The 23094-nt window shown below is 39.1% G+C and overlaps 2 protein-coding genes across 2 annotated transcripts; one reads left to right on the top strand and one right to left on the bottom strand.

Moving 5' to 3' along the window:
• Window positions 1-3643: 3643 nt before the first annotated feature.
• IFNGR2 (interferon gamma receptor 2 (interferon gamma transducer 1)) lies at window positions 3644-12215 on the top strand (the record flags this gene model as incomplete). The annotated part of the gene is made up of 6 exons (XM_010078937.1): window positions 3644-3773; window positions 4691-4866; window positions 6636-6784; window positions 8179-8332; window positions 9401-9555; window positions 12042-12215. Coding segments are annotated over 6 exons (938 nt in total), but the record flags the coding sequence as incomplete, so codon positions are not given.
• A 3269-nt stretch (window positions 12216-15484) lies between these two features.
• TMEM50B (transmembrane protein 50B) lies at window positions 15485-21516 on the bottom strand. The gene is made up of 6 exons (XM_010078936.1): window positions 21340-21516; window positions 20616-20728; window positions 19579-19646; window positions 18488-18580; window positions 18224-18281; window positions 15485-15845 (listed from the first exon to the last, which is right to left on the bottom strand). The coding sequence occupies exons 1-6, from the start codon at window positions 21436-21438 to the stop codon at window positions 15800-15802; spliced, it is 477 nt and encodes a 158-aa protein (XP_010077238.1). The 5' UTR covers window positions 21439-21516; the 3' UTR covers window positions 15485-15799.
• Window positions 21517-23094: the final 1578 nt, after the last annotated feature.

Genomic DNA, 23094 nt, shown 5'->3' with positions numbered 1-23094 from the left:
GGGGCTGTCGCGGTTTTCCCCTTTCCTCACCCCGGCTGTGCCTGGCCCTCTGAAGGAGGACAAGTCCTGTTTTCTGCTGGCGACCCCGGGGCTGCTGCTCCTAGAAAATCTGTCGTCCTCTGGGATGTCAGCCACTCGTGTCCCGGCCCGAGGGGAGAGCAGCTAAAACCTGCACGGGTTCAGCCTTGAGGGTTGTTGGTACAGTGTAGGTTGTTGATGTGTCTGTAGGCTGTGATGTGGTACCCGTTCATCAGCTGTACTTGAGCCTCCTCGGTTTAATTTTGTGAATTGATGGTTTGGATAGGGTTGGATTTAGACTGCGATGTAAATGTTTTGCCATAATGGGGGGGGTTTGCTCTTCAGATCAGGTCTAAGCTCATGAGTATAATCCTGGCTTCAGTATGTGTCCCAGCAAGTGTGGAAGAGCTGCTGTGACATGTCTTGGATGAGGTATGCATACACTGTGGTCCTTATTCAGGCACACAGCTACCTCCATGAGTTCAGTGTGTCTGCTGTCACGTTTCCTTGTGTTTGTCAAGGCCTGGCTGGCCGGCCTGTGACTGGTGAGCCCTGTGGGACTCTCCAGCTCTTTGGAGGCAGCTGCCATTCCAGGCCTGCTGTCCATGGTAAGACTTGGGAGTCCAAATGCCCATAGGTGGGTTGAGGCGAGCCAGAGGGACCTGCCGCAGTCAGTGTTGCCCAGTTTCATCCTATTGGCAGCAGTGGGATTTCCCAGGGAGCTGTTCTGGTGTTTGACCTGTACGTAGGGCCTCTTCCCCCTCTACATTCTCTCTTGTAAGCAGGATGGGCTGTGTTTCTTCTGTTACAAATGGAGATGCAACACATTAAAATATGAGCCAAAAGAATAACCAGCTGTCATCACCCATCCCCACCTGGCCACATGCTTCTGCTTTTCACCTTTTGCAGGCTTTGGTGCTTATCTGACAAGATGAGAAGCCAGTTCAGTACACTAGAACAGCAAAAGTCAATCCAAAAACCTCCAGAGTTCTTTTTTGCCATTTAGCAAAGGCTAAAGGCTGATGGAGAGGAAGGAATCAGAAATTTGGAGGCTGTGAAACTGATGGGTAGGCTGACCTGTGCTGGTTTCACTCGCTGTAACTTGTGGCTTCACACCCTGCTATGTGAAAGCTTTGACTTGTGGCTTGAAGCATCAGGAAGACTCTGCATCAGGAAAAAACAATCTGAGCATTGTTTGGCAGATGCTTTAAAAGAACTGGTTCAGCGAGACCATCTTCCGGGCAGACAGAAAAGATGGGGCATTTCTGCCTTTCCCTGGCTAGGGTAGTTTGAGTTTTTCTGGGATACTTGCATATGTAGGTGCTTTTTTCTGAAATGTGCGTTTTGCTATTTTGGGTCATACAAACTAATGATTACACAGTTCACACAGTTACACAGTTCAGTGTGTGATTTCAGAACTTTAAGTAACTTCCTTTGTCAAGGTGAGATATCTAACTGAAATACAAATGTGTTTCTTTGGTGTGCTACGGAAACAGCTCCTCAGTGTAGTAAGTGCCTTGTGGTGTACAGCACCTTGATGTTCAACTGCAGAGCCATAGACTTGATAATTTTTTTCAATGTTTTTGAAGCTGGTAGGGGAAATGATTCTGTTTCTGAATACTAATGTAAGGCAAATAATCAGTGTGCAGTCTTGACTGAAGAGAAGATAAACGAGCTGCCCTCGTCCTTCATTGCTTTTTCCTTTTTTTTTAAGAGGGAGAGAAGAAAAAAAAATGCTAGTGCTTGTGTTTCATTCTTCTTGAATTTTGTAAAATTAGTTTGTATCGGATGTCTGAGTGCACAGATTACTGATGGTGTGAGATACCTTGCCACATGCCAGACAAGCAGTGAGAGCACAAGAAAGAATCTGTGTGTCTGGAAAATTAAAACTTTTCTTGAATGAAGAAAAGGCTATCTGTAGCCTAAGGCAATGTGTGTTTACTTAAGAGCACTGCTAAAAAGTTGAGGCTAAGAAACTGATAACATACCTAATTAAAACCTTGAGAGCTTAACTAGTTATTTGGTATTTTGGACTTAGGGTTTAATGCAACTTTATGAAGATTCATATCATCTCTTCCCTGTGCATGGAGCATGTTAAGAGCCTGGCATGACATCTGTTCTGAAAGATAGCAGTATCAACATCAGTGTGCTGTCTAGTACTATGTAACAAAATCAGATGTAGAAATCAAAAAGGAAAAACTTTTTAACGTTATCCCCATATTCCCAAAGAAGGCTGGAGCCTGAATTTAGCTTGCTCTTCTGATATTATTTATGTAAAAGTTAACAAACCATATCGTAGGAGACTATTGTCTTAAGAACAAAAAAAGAAATGGGATATCATATGTCATGTCATGGTTGTCTTTGAGCTTAGGACCTGTTGACCCAGTATATTTAATGGTGTAAGGGAATCACTGCACAGACAAACAGAAGTGTAGAAGGGAAACCTTTCTCCCTCTTAGGACAGGCAGGCTGTGAAGTGCTGTGGTTAAAAGTGTGAGGCTTTTCTGGCTTTAGAGGCATGTGATAACTGTTTTCTTGTCTTCCTTGCCTCAGTCTACTTGTGTTAATCTTAAACTCTTTCTTTCAGCTATCCCAGTTCTTTGCCAGTGGTCTCCTTGTCTTTCAGTGCTTTTTGGTTCTCCAGCCTGCTGTTTTGCCCTGTTTGCCAGCTAAGATCTCCCTCCAGCTGTTCCCCCACTTCTCATCTGGCTTTCTTTACTTCACTCACCCACATCTTCCCAGCCCTTGGTTCTCAGCCTTTTGCTTGTGTGTCCTCCTTCCACTTGGTTTTTCTAGCCCCCTGCCCCCAGCTCAGTGCCTGGCCTTTGGCCATGCACCAGTTCCAGTAGATGGCTTCCTCCTCCGCCCTCCTTGAGCCAGGAGAGAAGTGGTTCTTCTCCTGGACTAGAGACACTGCTCTCTGCTTCCATATTGCTTACCTCCTGACAAGCTGCTTGAGAGGGCTTGCAGTCTTTGTTCACCCAAGGAGTTTATAATGTGACTGAATTTGGGTGGACATTCCTACTGCAGAAGGCATGCCTCTAACAGAGGTTTGTGTCCTTTTCTACGTTGTGGGATTGGTTTCAAAATTGACAAAACTTCAGGCTTGCAAGTGTAACAGTGCACTATGTGTTTGTGAATGTTTACGTACGAGGAGGCTTTTTTTTTTCACCTGTTTCCTGGAAAGTTTCAGTGAATTGACCTCGGCATTTTCAAATAAATTAGCAGGATGCAGATGGTCAGGAAAAATGTGTCTGGAGTTGTTAACACAGTAAAATGTAAGATGCAGACAATTGAAATAGATGAGCTTTTTTAGTGACAAGTGGCTATGGACCTTAATTTATAGCTTCATGGGGGAGCTGTGGGGGGTTTATTGTTTTGTGCTGGGCTCTGTACTTTCAAGGTTATGTTCTGTATGGAATAAATAAAAGCAATAAGTTGCAATTCAGTACTTTGTGGGTAGCAGGGACTTAAATGTACTGCTACTAATGCACCTAGAAATGGAATGAGGAATGGTTTTGCCTGCAAAGCAGTGAAAATGTGGTGACAGAATTTGGAGACTGAAAGCTAGTTACTGTGTACTTGAATGTTTCAATAATTACTTTTATTCCTCTTCTTACTTTAGCATCATCTTCTCCCCATTTACCGGCACCAAAGGATGTGAAGGTTTATTCCTATAACTTTCGTAGTTTGCTGAGGTGGTCTCCTGTTAAAGTGGATAGAGGCTTGGTGTTATATACAGTCCATTTTAAAACGTAAGTAATAGGTCTAAAAACAACCAAACTGATTTTATTCTAATCCAATAGCACAATTGGTTAAAAAGAAAATAAGCATAGAAATGAAAGAATAAGTTATCTACTACAAATGCTTTTATGTATATCTGTGTGGTGGGTTAACCTTGGTGGGATGCCAGGTGCCCACCAGGCCCCTCTGTCACTCCCCCTTCAGCAAAATAAAGGGGGAGAATAAGATGAAAAACTCGTGGGTCAAGATAAAAGCAGTTTAATTAAAGCAAAGGCCAAGGCCAGGCACAGAAACAAAAGGTGAACAACGATGTTATTCTCTGTTTCCCCTCAGTAAGCGATGTCCGGCCACCTCCCGGGAAAGCAGAGCTTCAGTGTGTGCAGCAGCTGCTCCTGGAGACAACCCCAGTCACCAATGTCCCCCTCCTCCTGCCTGCCCTGGGCTGTTCTGGCTGAGCTGAGGTCACATGGTCTGGAACAGCCAATCCGGGTCAGGTGTACCCTCCCAAGCTGTGTGACACACCCCCTGCTGGCTGCCAGGGGGACACTCAGCCCTGGGAGGGTGCTGGGGGAGTAGACTGCGGCTCAGCCTGGCACAATACAATCTGAAAGCAGCTTCTGAAGACTGACAATCTCTTAGCCTGTGATATATCCATAAAACTGAGAAAAGATTGAAGACCTGAAGAGCATCTAGAAATGTTGCATAGTTTCCTGTATAATTTTAACCTTACCAACTTCTCTCTCACTAATTTTAATTTTCCCAGGTACTGAGGAAATGCAGGTGCTGAAAGGGCTGTGCAATAAACTCACATCAAAGTGGTGGTTCTGTAACACATTATTTTGTTAGAAACATTGTCTAGGTGGGAGGGATTGTGTTTCAGTTGCACTGTTCTGGTGATGCTTTATTTGTCCTTTGTTTTGTATTGCAGAGGGGCTTTTAACCTGTGGGATGAGATGAACTGCACCCATATCATTGAGACTGAATGCAGTTTTCCCTGGTCACTTAAGGAGCGGCGCTGGGCTGTTGTTTTGCGCGTGAGGGCTGAGCTAGGGCAAGTGACTTCTGACTGGGTGGAAACAGACCCATTTGTGGCAGAGAGAAACAGTAAGTGCTATTTATGATTTCAGTGTCTCTCTCTCTCAAAGGGGTTTTAGTTGAAAAAAAAGAAAAGTTTGTTGTCTGTTCTAGACTTTTTTGACTCTGTTATTTACAAAAGCCAAGTGAGAGAATTGTAGGTGTTCAGTTAAAAAAGATTACAAGGTGTCGGTGTGTCACTAGGTATTTGATGCTCCTTAGTTCCTCTGTAGCAGGGTTAGCCATGCACTCTTTAAACAGGTACTGAAAGAGAAACAGGAGTTTCCTTGGGTGGCTGAGCCTTATAAGAGCTACAAGGTATATTTTGTTAGACAGTGTTCCATTTTCTTGTTTCCTCACATAGCACTGCCGCACGCTCATATAGGCTCCCTTGGGTTGTCATAGTCTGAGTACAAACTAGCTGTTTCTGTTGAACAGATTCCTTTTCTAATAAATATAAACTGTCCTGACTACAGTGTAGAAGGGTCAAAAGCACACTTTAAATTCTGTTAAAAGTGTGAACAAGTATTGTTCTTTGAGATCTGCTCTTTGCTTTGCTGTGATTCATTTTGGGATTTGAAGAAAGAAAATGTTGAGTTTAATAAAATCATAACAAAGCAGAGGAATGGATTTATTAACTCTTCAGTTCAAGTTCTCCCACACCTTGTGAGGAGCAGTGGTGGTCCATGCTGCAAAGAGTGGGATACTTTCCCTGGTGACTTCAGTTCTAGAAATTGTATTTTCTCTAGCAGTAAAGAGTGGGGGGATGAGGAACTGCCTGAATTGTGCATTGATGTATCCATAGCTTGTGGTGCAGTATTCTTTAGGAGTGGGATCCTTTGGGGGTTAGGAAAGCACTGGGCTAATGGGAATACAAGATGAAGGAGAAGCTCAGTGTGGCAGAGATGTTTGTGTGTCTGTTCTTTGCGAGGACACACAAGGTGTTTGCAGTTGTACAGCGACAGGAAGTAGAAAGAAACTGAAATTTCTTTACCAATATAAAGATCATGGAGGCCAATTTCCTTTAAGTAACAGTGGACAGAGCAGGTTCTGCTGGGGTTTTTGAGGTGCGATAGGCAATGATTGCATGCAAGGATTGATTTTTACTGTTAATAGTAAGGATGCAAGCAGCTGTTAACTACTGTAATATTTGTATGACTGGATTTTTTGAGATCCTGGAGTGCTTTACAAATGCTGATAAAGCTGAAACTGGTGAAAGAAGTCAAGATACAATGGATAAATGACTAATACCTGTGATCACACAAGTCTCTTGTATTATGACTGACAGTACTTTATATAATATTTTGCATTGTTTAGACCTCAGAGTATTTCACAAAAGGAAGTAGTTGTCTTTACCTTGTAGGACAGATGGTGACATCAAAGCAAGGATGGGGAAACTAGTTCTTCCTCTTCCAATCTATTGACCCAGTGTGTTTTTTAGAGAACCTGGAATGTGTGGCAGGCTGTTTAAACAAATGAACAAAATTGTATCACCATTAACTGGAGATAAATTCAGATACATTCTAGGGAATATTTACAGAATTTCCAGGGAAGGTAAACAGGAAACTTTTTTTCATTGTCTAACTTCGATTACACTTTCAAGTCTTTCTCCTTAGATTTGTAATAATGTAGATATGTTAAATGCATTAAGTAGATGTGAAAATGTTGTATTGCCTTTCTTGAGAAAAAGCTGTTGATATTTAGCATGTTTGCTGAGAGCATCTAAGTAAAGCTGGAGACAGTATGATGAGCTGTTCTGCAGCCCAGAGGCTCACTGGTCTCTCTGTTTTTATTTTTAGCTACTATAGGGCCCCCTAAAGTGAACAGTGTGACTGTAAGCTCTGACTCACTTCTCATTAGAGTCACACCCCCTTTTCGATCTGAAGCAGGTGACACTCTTCAGTATCATGTGTCCTACTGGGAGAACGCAACAAGTACTACTAAAAAAGTAAGAATTCTCTCTAATTTATTTTGTCCATAATGCCTTTGTGACTAAGAGATATGAGTCAGTGTTTCTTGGCAAAACAGCAGAAATGGAGGAAGTAAACTAATGTAATTTTTTTTCTTTAGCAGTGAAGGTCACCATGTGATGTCTTGAAAAAAAGTTGATTTGGTCTTGGCAGAAGTATTGCATGTATTACGAAATTTCAAAACCATCTTTTTTCCTCTGTATGAAACAACAGTTAAATCACATGGCAGGTCAAGGGAGAGAAGCACAAAGTGTCAAAGCTGGCTTTAAAATGGCTTTTAGATTCCAAATTTTGCTTAGGCAATTTGAAAAACTCTGAAATATCCTTCCTTCTTTCCTGTGCTGGGTTTGTTTGTGTTGACAGCTTCAGTAACAGCCTGCTCTGGCCTGCTGTTGCCTCTTCCTAGGGCAGGGAAAGGCAGAGTTTTTAGAAACATTCTGGACACAGCTGGGAGGAGCTGTCCCTGTTCATATTGAGATTTCGAGGTGTTGGTCTCATTATGTACTTATGCTGCTACTTGGGGCTTAGGTAGTTGTGTTCTGGACAGCCTGACATTGCAGGGGAGGGATTAAGTTACACTTTCAAAACATTTAAAAAAAAGAGGAAGAAGATTCAAAAGAAGGTCATTCTGAAGTCAATTGTTTAACAAACAGAAGCAGAAAAAAAAAATTTAAAACCCTTGTGTTTCAAAGACCTTGCTAAATCTGAAATGCCTTCACTTCCTTCCTCTCTTGCACCAATGGGTATTTTTCTGACACACATAAAATGCCTTAATGTTTAAGATTAAGACAAGAAGTCACTCTTGTATGCTTCTGTAGCTTCACCAAGGCTGTTATCCTAGCCCCTTACAGGTTAAAAATTCCCAGAAGACTGTGGTGGCCAGGTGGAGACTGGAAGTTTTGCACTGCCCATTGGCTGTTTTCCTCTTCAGTAGAATGAGCTCAGATGGTGGAAGCTCTTCACTGAACTATGCTTCTGTCAGCCTCCTCTGATGGTGGAGGCATTTCTCATGGCCTGTTTTTCCCTCCCCCTTCCTATATTGCACTCACTGCCTGAGCTGTTACAGAAGCTGCATCAAAGCATCCAGCAGCATGTTGTGAATAAAATGAGACACTTTTCATGCCCTTATGGATGGTTTTAAATGCTCAGGCTTCATTTCATTTAAAAATAATGAAATTTCAAATGCATTCAAGTATGAAAGTTGAAATATATTTTACTGCTTTTCTTCTTTGGGAAAGCTAAATTACGAAAAATAAAATCTGTGCTTTTTGAATGAGAAACTTAAATATGGGGAGGGGATTTGCACTGAAGACAGATCTGGTTTTTACAGTAATACCTGTTTGTTTTGTTTTGTTTTTTCTCTTTTAAACAGGAGACAAAGACAAGCAATACACTATTCAAAATCGAAAACCTAAAGGAATTGACACTTTATTGTTTTAGAATTCAAATAGAATTGGTGCTGCATTCAGATCACCGATTACTTGGACTGCAAAGTGTCCCAGAGTGTTACAAAACTGAAATCAGTGGTATAAATTGAATTCTGTTATTGTTTGTATATAGTGGGATGAGTGTAGATCATGAGTCTTAGATCGTGTAACTGGTCACTTGCATACCCATATTTATCAGGAGTGCTAAGAGAGCACAATTGTAATTAATGGCAAAATAATAAGGAATTTTTCAGTCAGTAATTGAGGGTCTGTGTTGTATTCTTCCCCTTGTCCTTTTCCTTCATTAATACTGCTAGGGATATTGCTTTCTAGAAATAAGCAAAGAAAGAAAACACAAATACTTAGTCTTTAGAGGAAGTAATCGATGAAGGAGATGGTGTTACTCTAGCAAATCCTCTCCCACAGCCCCTGCCTCCTGGACAGGAAGGTCCCTCTCTGACCTGCTTCCTTCTCTGACATTTCGAGCCCCATGTTTTTGTACGAGATGAAAAGAGAAGCCATGTGCAAGAGAAGAGAGTTTGTCCCTCTCTTGAATCTCTCCATGTGACCACAAACACACAGGCAAAACCGATCTTTAGCATGCTTCAAACTCACTGGAAGATGTGTAGGTGAAACCTGCTTATGCAGTTTCCGAAGCCCCACAGGAGCTGACCTCCCAGGGAGTACTGACCAAGTACTTGATCGCAAGCGCCTGAGCTGTGATGCTGGAGTCTCTGATGCTCCCTTTGCTGAAGGCAGGTGCATGTTCTGAAAGAGAAGCCCCTGGCATTAGTGGCCCTTGCTGACAACTTGAGGGTGGAAGGACATTGCATTCCCCGCCTGCCCTCTGCCCACCAGCAGCGATTCCCTCAGCTCTGCCTTGCCCTGCTAGCATGTCAAGTAGAAGCTTCCCTTGGTCTGTGTGATTAAGGAGAAGTAGCTCATGGGAGCTGGTAACTTCCACATGGAATCATAAAACAAGCTGCTTCTGAACACAGGGGTTTAGGGTGCATCCATAGCAGAGTTATGATCTTATCTTTCGAAATTACACTTTGATTACCAAGTGTAGTAAATTTCAGCTTGCTGCATACTGTTTTACATTTGATGATGTATAAATATTTATCTACCATATGTATATGGTGTTTGGTTTTTTTTTTTCTTTTTCAGAGGCAACCAGAGCTGGATATATTGTACTAATATTTGTGTTGGTGTTACTTTTTGCAAATCTTATAACAGTTGGTTTGTTTCTTCTGTGGAAATACCACAAAACAATAAAATATTGGTCTCAGCCACCTTTACAAATCCCATCACACTTTGAAGAGGTATGTGCAAACCTTTTCTATTTCTCCTCCCTGCCCTCTTCCCCCTGTAAAGTAAAAAGTGATGATCTTGGCGTGAATATGAATGAAGCTAGTTGTTGTGTAATAGAAATAGTTAGAAATAATTGTTGACTTAGCGTAACTTACTTTTCTCAGATATGATCTCCCACTTTATTCCTCTTTTACTCAACTATTTTTTTTCTCTGCACTCAGATAAAAATGCTGCTATAATCCTGTTATGAAACTGGAGTAAGATCCTCTGTTCCTTGACTACCCCTTGTCCTCCCCTTTCTTTCCTTATCCAAGTCATCAGCCCTGAGAGAGTTACTCACTTGAAGCTAAAAGCTTTTGTGTGCTGCAGAACATGTACTTGGGAACTAGGGCTCTGATTAGAAATTCAAATACGGAAAAGCGCACACTGATCGTTTTAAGAACAAGGACTGACTTGAAGACTATGGACTACCTAGGGGAATGTTCTTGGGCTTTTTATTTTCTTCCTGTAGTTTTAGCAATACTCAGATGAAAAAAGTCATCCTATGACTTTTTTTCTCCTTGCAGCTCACGCATTTCTGTACTAAACAATATTGTTTCAGTCTTGTTCATCTTCCTCTTTTTAGTATTTAAACAGGAAGTAGTCTTTAAGCGAAGTTCTTGATTTAAAAGTTCTTGTTCAGCATACGTTCCATATTTTTAAAAGCTTGTATTTGTTTGCAGTTCTTTGAGGTGTATTTCTTTGTATATATCTGCCTGTAAGAGTAGTCTATAGTACTACATAGTAGGTGATTCTGTGATTGTGGAGCTGGTTTTCCATATTTTTATAGAAGAATGGGTGAATGAACCCAGACTTTCTGCAGAGTCGCAAGTAAATAATTTTCTCTTTTCATGCTACATCAGCTACCATTTCATGGGGGCTCAGTGGAGACAGCTGTATCACATATCAAGCAAAATGTATCTTACAGAGGAAAAAAATTCTTGTATGGTGTGTACTAAAATAGTGCAGCGCTTCATGCAAAGGACTTGCAAGAGTAGAGTCTATCCTAATGTGTTTTAGAGGAATTGTATTAATCTGGAAAATATGCAGCTAAAGTAGGTACTCTTGAACAGTGAGCCTGGTTTTGGGCAAAACACCAATAAGAAGCGAAAGAAAATCAGTCAATACACAGAATTTTTTAAATGTGTATTTCTACTACCAGCCTGAGGCTTCTCATCTTAAAACACTTTCCATGAGTACAGGCCACCAGTTATTTTAAGGCAGTTTCATACGTACTTCTCTAGATTTTCAGAAAAATCACATGCTTTCGTCTTTTACAGAAGGAGCTCAGCTTTCAGCATCTGAGTTGTAGGGAGCAGTTCTACCACAGAAACGCCTTCATGTAGCAAAGCCAAACTGAGGTTCATTTATGTCTTGAATTTGCTAAAGTGGATGTATTTGAGGTTCCTGTGTGAAACATTTGTTAATACGCTTGAAAAAATAATCCTGTTGCTCATTAGCCTCGCTATGACAACAGAGAAAGTGGTGCCTTAATTGAACTTAAAGTTAATTCTGTCCCATGACAGATGTGACTTTGAGTAGCGGTCCCATTTCAGCCAGATTATGACACCTCCTACAGTACAAAACAAGCTTTTGAGTAAAACTGTAAGCTATGTCAGTCTTTTAACAATGTGAAGGTGCCTGTGTTCCATTTATTTTATTTTTTCTAAATCAGGGAAAAAGTGTTCAAAGGCACTTTTTTTTGTTCAGTACATGAACTGGTAGATGGCTCCAATTCCCCATGAAACATAAAATCAGCTTAGTGATAAGGAGAGTATATGGGGGTGGCAGGAGGAACAGAAAGCATTTTCTCTGGCCTACATTTTTTTTCTAATGCTCCTTTCTTTGATTATGCATTCATTGTAAAGCTGTTGACTTACTTTTAGAGGAAAAGGGAGCAGAAGGGAAGTCAAAGCAAAAGGGAACTACAAGAGAAGAATGTCACTCAAGTTTACTGGTAACAATAAAAGATGCAGATCTGACTTGCTGACACTGAACAAACCAGAATCTTAGAACTTATTTGCTTAATCAGCACTTTAGACAAGCTGTCAGTTGCTAGATTCCTGCAGTTGGAGGATATGTCCCCAGCAGTGTAAGAAAGAAGTGCTTGCTTCTGGGGTTTGTTCTTAACCAGTAGGAATTTGCCTGAACTGACATAAAAACAATATTAGCCAAAACTTATTTAAAAATAAAAGTAGGATTGCTTTAACTCAATTTAAATGGATGTTTGGGTGATTTCTTTCCCATAGAAGTAAGATAGCTTGGAAGGTATTTTTAACTTTTTCCTTGTTCAATGTAGTTTCAAGGAAATACAGACTAGAATATATGTTTAGCAGCTCTCACTGGGAATTCCGATCTGAACCAGCTTGCCTATAGGTGGTAGTACCTGCTCTGTCGCTGTAATTTCTCATACATCTGTTCTGTGGATATCTCAACTGTTGTTTATGGCTTTCTCCAGTATTTGGAAGACCCTAGCATGCCTGGTTTAGAGATGCTGGACAATTATGCTGAGGATGATCCCCACGATTTCTTATCTGTCGTATTTTGTGGAGAAGGAAGCGAAGCCTGTGGCAGCAGTTTGGATGGTCAAGCTCAGTCACTCGGCATCTCCAGTGAAAGTGAAGTAACTTAAGCAGCACCCTGGTGAGAGTACCTGTGCCAGGTCTTTGCAGATGCTCCTGCCCGTGAGAGTGGTGTCGTGTGGCTGCTGCCAGGCCAGACAAGTGCGATGTTGCTCCTGAGAATAGTGCGGACCTGCTGTGCTACAACAGCAACTGTGTTCTGCCAAAGAGACTTAATGGCTGGAAAGTGAAAGGGAAATGAACACTAAATTGCCTTAAGACAGACAGATGGTTGTAAAATGGTTATATGAACATAATTGTATTTCCTACCCCCAACTGCAATAAAGCTTTGAGAAATAATGGCACTTTAGGGTAGGATGTAGTACAACCTAGAATTTTCTAGAGTGAATAATTGTATCTAGAATTACTTTTATACTGGCTTTTGTTTTGTTGCCTTATGTGTGTATTGTATCTACCCCCTATGCTTTTAATTTTAAGCACCTGCAGTCTTCTGTTGCAGCTTCTTCTCTCCAGGTAAAAATGCCAGTCTAAAAATACATTTTATAGTACTTTCCTTGACATAAACCTGTGCAAAGAACTGCTCTAAGAAAAGCGTCCTGCTATCTGCCTCCTAACACATTAATGAGAAGCATTAATCTTCTGCTCCTGCCATGAAACAGTTTTCTTCACAGCAAAACAAACTTCAAAATAATTTTGGTCAGAATTTATATAATGTATCAGTAACTGTCAGACACTAAAATCTCTTGTTGACTATGACATTAGTCCTGTGAAGGTTTTGTTTTGAGTCCCTTCAAGCAGAAGCAGAAGACTGTGAGTTAACCCTCACATCACCATCCTTTGGGGTCTGGAAGGTGTCTAATAAAGAACAAATGAACCACTACTGTACTAAAATGACTGGTTTTATTTGTTTGACTTTTTTTCTGGATTTGACACAAAAAAAAAGCTTGCTTATTTGCAAATGACGTGTTAGGTTACTTAAAGTCTGTCAGAGCTGTGGACTATGAGGTAATGCTGTTCCACCCCTTCCAGCAATACACAAGACTAGCATGAAAAAATCAATAACATTTTTTCCAAAAGCTTCATGAGGTTCTTTCCTCATAGAACTAATCTAATCACATGTTGTGATTGGGCAATATGCCAAGACAAGGTACTTATGTGAAGACTTAAGTCATACTTCAAGTCTGGTAAGGATTTTTGAGTCAGGCACAAGCTGCATACTACCTCCTTTTAAGTTCATCCATGTTCTTTTTACATACTGTACTGTAAACAAATGAAGAACCACAGGCTCGCCAAAGGAATGACCTAAATGCATAATAGAGGACAAATAAGAAGGCAGTTAAAACATCTCCTGTGAATATCTGGCAATACAGCATACAACTTCCTGAATAAACCCTACATTAGACTTCTGTTAGAGGCAGTTGTTAGTAAATATCTTCCACAGTTACACAAATAGGCCAATGTTAACAAACTTTTGTTAGGAGTAACTCAAGGGTTATCTTCACAACTGTTAAGTGTAGCAGGCCAAGGCATTACTTAAAATGAGCCATCCCTATCCACCTTAAACAGACCTCAGGATATTCCAAATGATGCCTGCGTGGTTCTTACACTATGCCTGTTTTCAGCTTAGGATACCAGGAAAGACACATGCTCAAGGCTGTCTCTTTTCTCCTCTTGAACAGCTGTATACAGAGCATGAACATTCCTCTAAAACCAGAAGGGATGGCCAAGCAATTTTTGCAAGAAAGCAAACTTTGGTAGAAAATGCAGGTAACCTTAGAAAAACGCTCCTGCCCTGCTCTTAAGAAAACTCATTTTTTAACTGGGGACTTGCATTAAAGCACACTGTAAGAGTTCTTCCAGAGTCAAAAACTTAGCATGTGCTGTTCAAGTGTCAGGTGCTACATTACTGTTAAGTGTTGATTAGTTGCGGGCTACACTTGTTTCTCACTTAGTAAAAAAGCCAACAAACATTTCCCAGCTCCTAAACAAGAAACTAAGACCTAAAAACAAAAACCTGGGGTTTACTTATTAGCTGGTGTAACACTCACTTACAGGTCAATACTATTTGAGCTATTAAGTAGAGTCCTACTGTATAGTTACCTTGTGAAGTTCACTATTTTGAGAACATCATAAGATAAAGTTTATTGCAGTTTTCTGAAATGACAACCAAACAGGCAATTTATGTACAAAGCTATGATTAACACCAGTGAATGTATCGTAATTTGCTGCAGGACGGTGAAATCAGGATGAAGTTAGTCTAGCCAGTAGCACAATTTCAGCTGCAGTATTTGCTTCATATTCTGTCCACTGGAGAGATTCCCACACGGGAGCAATTAGATGACTAACAGTATACAGTAATCATGCACAGAAGTTACATTCTGCAGTTTAATGCCATTTGGACAGCAATCTTGATACATGGAAAGTTATAAAAGCTTTTAGACACAAGGTAGATTCAAATGCTTTAAAAACCACACAGAACTCAAGGAAGTCACCAGCAGCATGATGATATACAAGATCAGTCTAAAGCTATAAAACGTAATTGTTCTCCCTTTCTGCATACTCCAGCTAGGAGAAGCTGGATTTCAATAATGGAAGCATTTCCATAAAGTGCCCATGAAATTTAGGGGATAAATACATTTTAAGTGGGGCAAACGGGAGTCGTAAAAATGGCAATTATTTCAAGATAAGATTGTTAGCAATAAATACATGTACTATATCCCCACTTGAAATGCTCGCCTTTTAAACAGAAAAGGTAATGGGTAGCAGGATAACTGTTCATTTATCAGCAGAAAGCTTCCCCTGAAGAAAACTAAGCTAGCACAATTTTAAAGATGTTAGTCTGACTCTCATTTATTCTTTATATTCCTTAAGTATGACTGGCATCAGCTTGGTTTTTTTTTTGTTATTCTAATATCAGTAAATCCATTAAATACTAATTGGTATTTATTACACTGAACAGCATGAAATTAATTCTAAGGACTGTGGTGCTACCAAATGTCATTTGTGCTATAGCAATCAGAAGTCAGGAACAGTTTGATTTGCCTGCTTAATATAGGGCCTTGTTTAAAAATTCATAACCTTTTACAAAAAAATAGCTACTTTATATTTTTATGAACAGTTATATAAAATTCTTAAAATCAGCTCTTATCTCAGCGTACAATAGAACTTACTCTCATTAAATACAGGCTTTGCTGGGTCACATCCATGCGCTGGCTACTCCTTCAGGTTACACAGGCAGCCCTTGCCGTCAGCCCTTGCTCACCTATGCCTGAAAGTACTAACCCTGGTTACCAGGGCTTCATCCTGCTTGTTCGCTAACAGTTCCACTGACGTCTCTGACAAACATGCAAGTTTGAAAGATCAAGTCTTAGGAGTTGATGGAAACCCACATATTTGAAAAAATAAGCCTGAAGACTTCAGAAACAAAGCCTGACATTCCCTTTTTAAGATATATACAGTCATATGTACATATTCACAAATCTGTCCTGTGAAAAGAGGGAGCTTATTACAGAAACTGTAATTTGTCTTGGTTCATACAATTTAGAAAGCAAAACAAGAACAAATAAATGTAAGGATATCTACATACATAGTACAACATAGCAACTATGGAATAGACAATGCCATACATGATCTCTCATCCCCATAACTCTTCTGTTCTTCCAAACTTGTAGATCAGAGTACTAAGAGGGGGAGCGGGGAAAAAAAAAAATAAAAATCAGACCATACATAAGGCGAAAAAGGTAATTTTAATAGTATCTTATAATCTTATAGCATCTACACTGGAAATCAACATCCCTCCAGTAACCATAACTTTTATTCAAGTGAGTATCTGGTTTTTGTGCTTATATTTTATTTACTATGCATTGCTAAAACTATGAGAAACAGCTGAAGCAACTGCTCAAATAAAAAAAACAGCCGGTCTCACAGTAAGAGCAGCTGCCCCTCTGAAGGAAAAAAATCTGTTATTTAAGAGATTCTAAGACCAATCCACAGAGTTATAGAGCAGCCAGTCTCATCCTGGCATCTGGCAATCAATCAGCTGAACATGATGCATCCTGCTAGGATAGAATCTAAGCAATTAAAGTTTTATAAGCAAATAAAAAAGAATATTGATCCTGAGGTGGATAAGTGAGATCCAAATGAGGCTGGCTGCAATTACATACTGTAATGAATAAAAAAAAATATTGAGGGAACAAATCCAAGCATGATTTCCTTATTGTTCCTTTTTTTTTTTTTTTTGTTATAGCCACAAACAGGTGGTAAAGAAGGGCACAGCCATCCTAAATCATAAGAGAATGAAGAGGGAGAAATACTGACACTGAGAACAACAACAAGCGATGATAAGCTGGACACCTGGGCAATTAACTAGAGAGGAGAACTACTAATACAGCATGCTAAACTAAGTAAAAAAAAAAAATGGTGCAATAACAACCAGAGCTGAAGCACAAGTCCTGAAGGAAACACGTGGTTCAGGGAATACAGACATTACGGAACACCACCAATGGAAGAGAATCTGATTCAATCAAAAGGCAAGTCTTGGATAAGGACATTGAGACGAGCATTGCTGATTGACCCAGGTCTGGTCTAAGGAAATGAGTTTATGGCAAGGGATGGTCTTATCAAACATTACTGCCTAAAGTGCGTGGTGGGATAAAAATCAAAGACTGTTTTTTTTTTTTTTAATTAATAAAAAAGTTGTAATTTGTCTCATAGCTCGTATCTAGAAAACAAATTTTAGAAGACAAAAGAAAACAAACCTAAAATATACCTACCTACAGAATACAATAGAAACTAGGGAAGACACTTTCAGAAACAAAAAGCAGCTTCAGAAATAAGTTCATCAAACTACTGAAAAAAGACTAAAGATTTCGGGCATGGTGAAACTATTCTCAAAAGTCTGCCTTCATCAGAATCCCATTTCAATCATGTGCAAGACTACAGAAGAGACTTAGGAACTGCTGTATTTTGCAAGAACATAGCTGATTTTCCAAGTAGGGAAGCACAGTGGAGCCTGTTGATCTAGCTCACTGCAAAGCATTTGATATTATTAGAAGGAAAATTGTTAGCACAGTAATTTATGGGTAAGAAGTTGCAAAATAGGGGGTTATACAAACTTTTTCAGTGACTGATCTTGGAACTTACACTATCTAATGCTTTGTCGTTTTTTAACTAATAAAATTCATGGATTGCAGAATATTTTACACATACAAAAAGAGTTATTACAGATAGAGGTAATTTCAAAGTGTCATATGATATACTTAACAAAATTAGGCAAAATAAAAGAAATTGAGTTAATGTAATATTACAGAACATACCATCATGCTTTTAGAAAAAAAAATATTCTTAATAACTGAAAGCTCATCCAGTAGAAACAAATCTAGGGGATATCAATTATCAGATAACCGAGCCATTGGTATGAAATAGTCAGGAAAAGGGCAATAGGATCTCCCACCCAGTGCTGTTAGGATATATGCCAAGGTATTTGTAGCACAGAGATTAAAGTATTATTGCCATTATCCCAAGACACTGACAATATCTCACCCACAATACTGTCTCTATCCTCAGTCATCTGCATTCTAGAGCTGTAAATTCAGTGTGACCAGAAAAAGCTGGACTAACAGGAACATGAGTGGAATGAAGAGCCTCTCATGGGCTGAGAAGGGGCAAGTAAAATATTGTTTCTAAGCACTGAAGCAAAGGGAGTAGAAAAAAAAAGTAGCAGACTAAAAAAAAAAAATAATAGTTCTTAAGAAATCATTTGATCAGATCGTGCACTTAATATTGTCACATCAGTTCTCTGTACAATGTCAGTTTACTCAGTGACCCAAGAGGTCCCTTTGGCTTACATGCCACCCTCCACAAGTAAAGGTCAGGGTGGGCAATAAATTGAAATACAGAGGGTCCTGCATTTCGAGCAGCAAAATCCATCCTGTGGAAGGTCCACACCCAGAGTCAGCCTCCAGCTTTCAGAACTGATTTTCCAGGACTATCAATATGCATGGAAGCAGGTAACTCGGAAACCCCTTTGGAAGGGAGGAAATTTGTCCAGATAACTTACCTGAAAAATATCAACGCGTTTTGGAAAAACACTGCTAATCCAGGGTAAACATTAGTGTCTGCAAAGTAAGTAACAAAGGAAATATTAAGTTCTTTTCTATTGGAAAGTGTACTTAAAACACTACTCATACGAACATTCTCTGACTACAAAACTAGACAGTATGGCTCTGACAAGAACAGACCACACGCTTCCGTTCTTTTGAATTTTCTGTCTTTTGGCTGACAGCAAAAGTACTTTTCTATACGCGAAAAGAAATAAACTTACTCTGTGTAACATACGCTCCAAAAAGAATCCACATTGAAGCAATAAGTGAACCAAACATCAACATAAAGCCAATGAAGAGCCAGACACGAGCACCTGCAGGAAATATTAAAACCTCTGAGAACCACATAGACTATTACCCATAGTGACAGATGATCATTATCTTGCTGAAGGCACAAAGTGAGAGGGTTAAAACCCTGTGTCAAGGACAAAATAAACCAAAATCTGCCTTCTCTAGTAAAACACATAGTAGCTGGATTCCCCTTATTTTAGTGAGCAGACAACTACCAGAAATGTCCCCTCCCCTGAAGGGAATGCCTATAACATCATTTAACACAACTCATAGTTGACTAATGATGAAGTACTTCGCCAAAGCTACAGTGTTCCTGAGGTAAGGATGGCATTCCAATAGGGTACATAAAACAAACCCAGAAAGGTATTTTCAGATGGGCAACATCTACTACAACTAGACATTACCTGCTGAAAAAGGAAAGTTGTGCCATTGAAAATAATCAACCTGCTCACTCACAGGAAAGGAAAAATACTTGTATGCAAAGATTCCCTCAAGCTGATTTATGAATGACACAAAAAAGCATCATACACTAGTTCAAAAATTAGTAAATCCTAGCAGATTTCCAGTGAGATACTCTACAGATCACATGAAAACAGATATTGGGATCCACATGGGAAACAGTGAGGGAATTACGAATGGAATTAGAGAGAGAGGACAGCAGGTCCACAGACACCACACAGTAGGTAACAGAGAAAACAGAATGTTCGTGATACATTCTAAAATAAGACATTCTTAAGGAATGTCTGCTCCATAGCCTACCACAAGGCAGAAATTTATTCCTCCCAGCAGCTATTCAGGATTTGCAAAGGAAAATTTATGTATTCAAGATATACAGAAATTGTATTTTTTTAAGTTTACCTTTTGTAACAAAGACAGTAGTTATCTCCAAGTGTTAATTTTGTAAAGAAATTAACTTCACAGAAGTTCTCTCCTACTCCTAACTTCCAATTATTTGTTTAACTACCACTTAGGAAAAAATCCAACACCAAATAAACAGTCATGCTTTTTAGAGTTAATTTACCTGTTCTTCCTAAACATCCGTCACTGTAGCTGTCTCCTCTCACCTGTGCATTTGACACAGCATTTATCCTAGGAACAAAAAAAAGTGTATACACTTCAGATTAGAAAATCAATTTAAAGGTATAAGTAAAAAGATAGTTTGTTTTTTTTTTTAAGATGCAACAAATTCTGAGAAAATTATTTGGAATTCTGTATAGTCACATATTAGTGACTTTCAATCACATAGTGATTGAAAAATTCCTAGTCGCTTTCTGGCTGATTAAGTTTTTAAAATATCTAAAGACACTTCACAGGAATAATAACAGCCAGTAACACAGTGCTCTCATGATTATGATACACTTCACAACGAATACTGTAAATATTCAAGTGAGAGCCTTTAAGGAGGGACAAGACTATTTTCTTAAAATTAGCTACACTGCTGTGGAAAAAAACCCAGAAACTTTCAGATACCAAGTGTTAAGAAGGTCTTGCACATCCAAATTAATCCTTTTTTCTTGTCAATATTGTATGATTCAATAAAAGCTATTACTTCTCCTTCAAGCTTGCAACATTTACATCTTTATAACAATAGCTATAATAGTACTACCTCTCCCATTCAAATAAGTTTTGGGCCAGAGACGGATGTAAAAATGATTTAAAACCAGGGGAAAACACAGTCCAATGTTTTATATTGCGGTAAGCAACTGGGCAGCATTACAGGAATTTTGATCTAGGAATCTAAACACTTATTATAGAAAGCCACTTGCATAGAGGAAAGTCTGCTTTCTTACATTCAGCCGAAGTGCACAGGAAAACCAGTCTACCCTAAACAGACGGGGGGGACAGACAGAACCATGAACAGACAGACTACAACCAGAAACAAAGGGCAAAGGTGAAAGAAACAAGACCTTTATGTTGCCATCCAAAAAGCTACAAGATTGCTCATGAGTAATGTATAACCAAGTGATTCAAAGTTTTATCATACACCATATTGTCCAGTAAAAATCATGTTTAACAGCTGATGTTTATTTTGTAAGAACTCCCTTTACATATACTTACATGAAAAAAGCTAGTGTTGAAAACACCCCACAGGTATGGAATGCATGGTTCATTTGTTCTGGCTTAGGGTAAACTACTGCTGCATCTATCATTATCCACCAACCTGTGAAAAACTAGAAACAAAATAGACTGGTATGAGGCTGGAAGGGTACAGAGAAAGACAGACAAAACATGGCAAATGTTCATGCATACTGTTGTTTTAATTGTCTTTTTAACAAGTACAAACTATTCTAGAAAGCTATTAGCTTTAAGTCCGACTCTAAATCTGTTTGATATGCAAGTTCTGCACAAACCTTAATACTGATGTTTTCAGAGGAGCATTTGGGAATTGGGAATTTCTATTCCAATTAAGTATCAGTGTATGGTTAAATTCCCTGTACAGCTTGAAGAACAAGAATCCAGATTCTAAACACAAGACATAAACTATGTATAACATAGGTGTTGTAACATATCTAATTATGAAAAAAAAATATCCACTAGGAATTTCAATCTTTTTTGAAGAAGAGATAGCAGAAATGGTGCATCACTATCAGACAATATGCAAAGTTACGTGACTCATAAAAAAAAGCTGTCTAATGATTACATTTTAAAAAATTAAAGAAATAAACTGCATTGAGGTGCAGTTAAGAATGAAACTTAACAAAAATTGAAACAAAAATGTAACTGTTTGTTGTACTTCCTAATTAGTCAACACAGTTATGACTCAGGTCCTCTCAAAACTTACCAATACACCTGCAACTATTGAAGCGATGGCATTTCTTCTTTCACTCCAGTCAATACATTCACATTCTGGCCACCGGAAGTTGTCTAGGAATCCTGCCATTTCCTCAAAGATTAGATTGCCCTTCTTATTTTGTACTTATACATTAATTTTTCCATTAACAGCTGTGTCCTAAATACCTGAAACACAGCCAAAAATGCATTTAATACAAATTAGCAAAATCTTGAGATGTCTGACAACTCTCGTGAGCAATTTTTACGTGTTTTTTTTTTTCACAGAATTAAAGTATTCCATATATCTATGGATTCTATAGAGCTATATTAAAAAAAAAAAAAACAACCTACCTTACAAAGAGAACTACAAAATAAAACCATCATACAACCCAAAAACTTATGCATTATATATAAATCATCTTATCTGAAACAGAAGAGAGATTGAATGGAATATACTGTCTGTTCAAATGTATGAAACACAAAAATAAAAGCAAGGAAAAAACCAGGAGCAAAAAAAGCAAATATTTCAATTTATGTTTCATCTTCAAACCATCATGCTCTCCCTGGCATGAGCAGTTAAAAGAAGTAAGATACATACAATAGGGCTTCATACACAGACCAGAACTTGGTCTTTGAGTCAAGCCAAGGAACCTTGCATAAGATACACACATGTTCAAATCAGATCACACAGTGCCTTTCTAACATAGGGAAAAAGAGACCAACTCAGTGAATCAACTAATACCAAGGGTAAAGAATGTCCTGCTTCACAGAGAGATGATCACACAGAACTTTAAACACATGAAGAGGAAAGCAAAGTTAATCTGTTACAAAGCGACTACTGAAACAACACAGTTCTCAGACAATTTGGTGAGACAGCAGCTATGAAACATTCTGCGCTACACTACATCTGTTCTCATACTGTAAAATGATCAGCATACAGAGCTTGAGTGTCAGAAGTTAGAATATTTACCAGTTTTCTATTTAGCAGTGACTCACAGCCACTTGTAATGCCATTCTATTTTGTTTCAGTACTGTCAACTTCTGTATTTTCCCAACCTGCCATAAATAATTTCCAGATACTTGTTAAAGGCTAACAACAGACAAATGTCCTTTATGATTATGTTATATGTCAGACTGATATAGAACATTTTTTCTGGTTAATAGCAGCAATTAGAAAGCTACACTAAGAAGTGAAATAAAAATAAATAAGTAGCAGAGTTTGCCTGCACTAGAAACACAGGCCACCTCCTATGAATAAGATAAAAAAGTTTGTCCTCCTGAATCTGGTTCCAAAAATCCATGCAGTTATGATACTACCTTAAAATCAATCAGTCACTTCCAAAATTATTTTACTTCGGTACAGTATCTGGGCTCAATCATCTAGTTATTTTCCTAGATTACACTTTTACCTAGCAATTTGCAGATCCCTATTCTTTCTACAACTTTTCCACAAAGTTTCCACACTGTATTATTACAGACTTTCGACTGTTCCTACAGCTTTTCCTTCTTTTCCACTCTTAAAATGGCTCCATCTGTACTTCATTTGTTCCTCTTCAAACAGTGAATGTGTCTCTTACTCATCCACCAGTAACTCCTCCCTTCCCCTCCCAGCTCCTTGCCCACTCACACCAGAACGCAGCTCACGGTTCCCACCGCTGCCGCCACTACAGACCACACGGTTCCTGCCCTGCGGTGCGGCTGGCCACAGGTAGGAGTAAATAGACAAACCTGCTGCAGCGTTTCCTCTCCCCAAGGAACACAATGG

The sequence above is a fragment of the Pterocles gutturalis genome, unplaced genomic scaffold, assembly GCF_000699245.1.
Source record: "Pterocles gutturalis isolate BGI_N339 unplaced genomic scaffold, ASM69924v1 scaffold24628, whole genome shotgun sequence".
Classification (NCBI taxonomy): Eukaryota; Metazoa; Chordata; class Aves; order Pterocliformes; family Pteroclidae; genus Pterocles; species Pterocles gutturalis.
The sequence above is the reverse complement of the archived record's forward strand: the minus strand, read 5'-3'. Positions and strand labels throughout refer to the sequence as shown.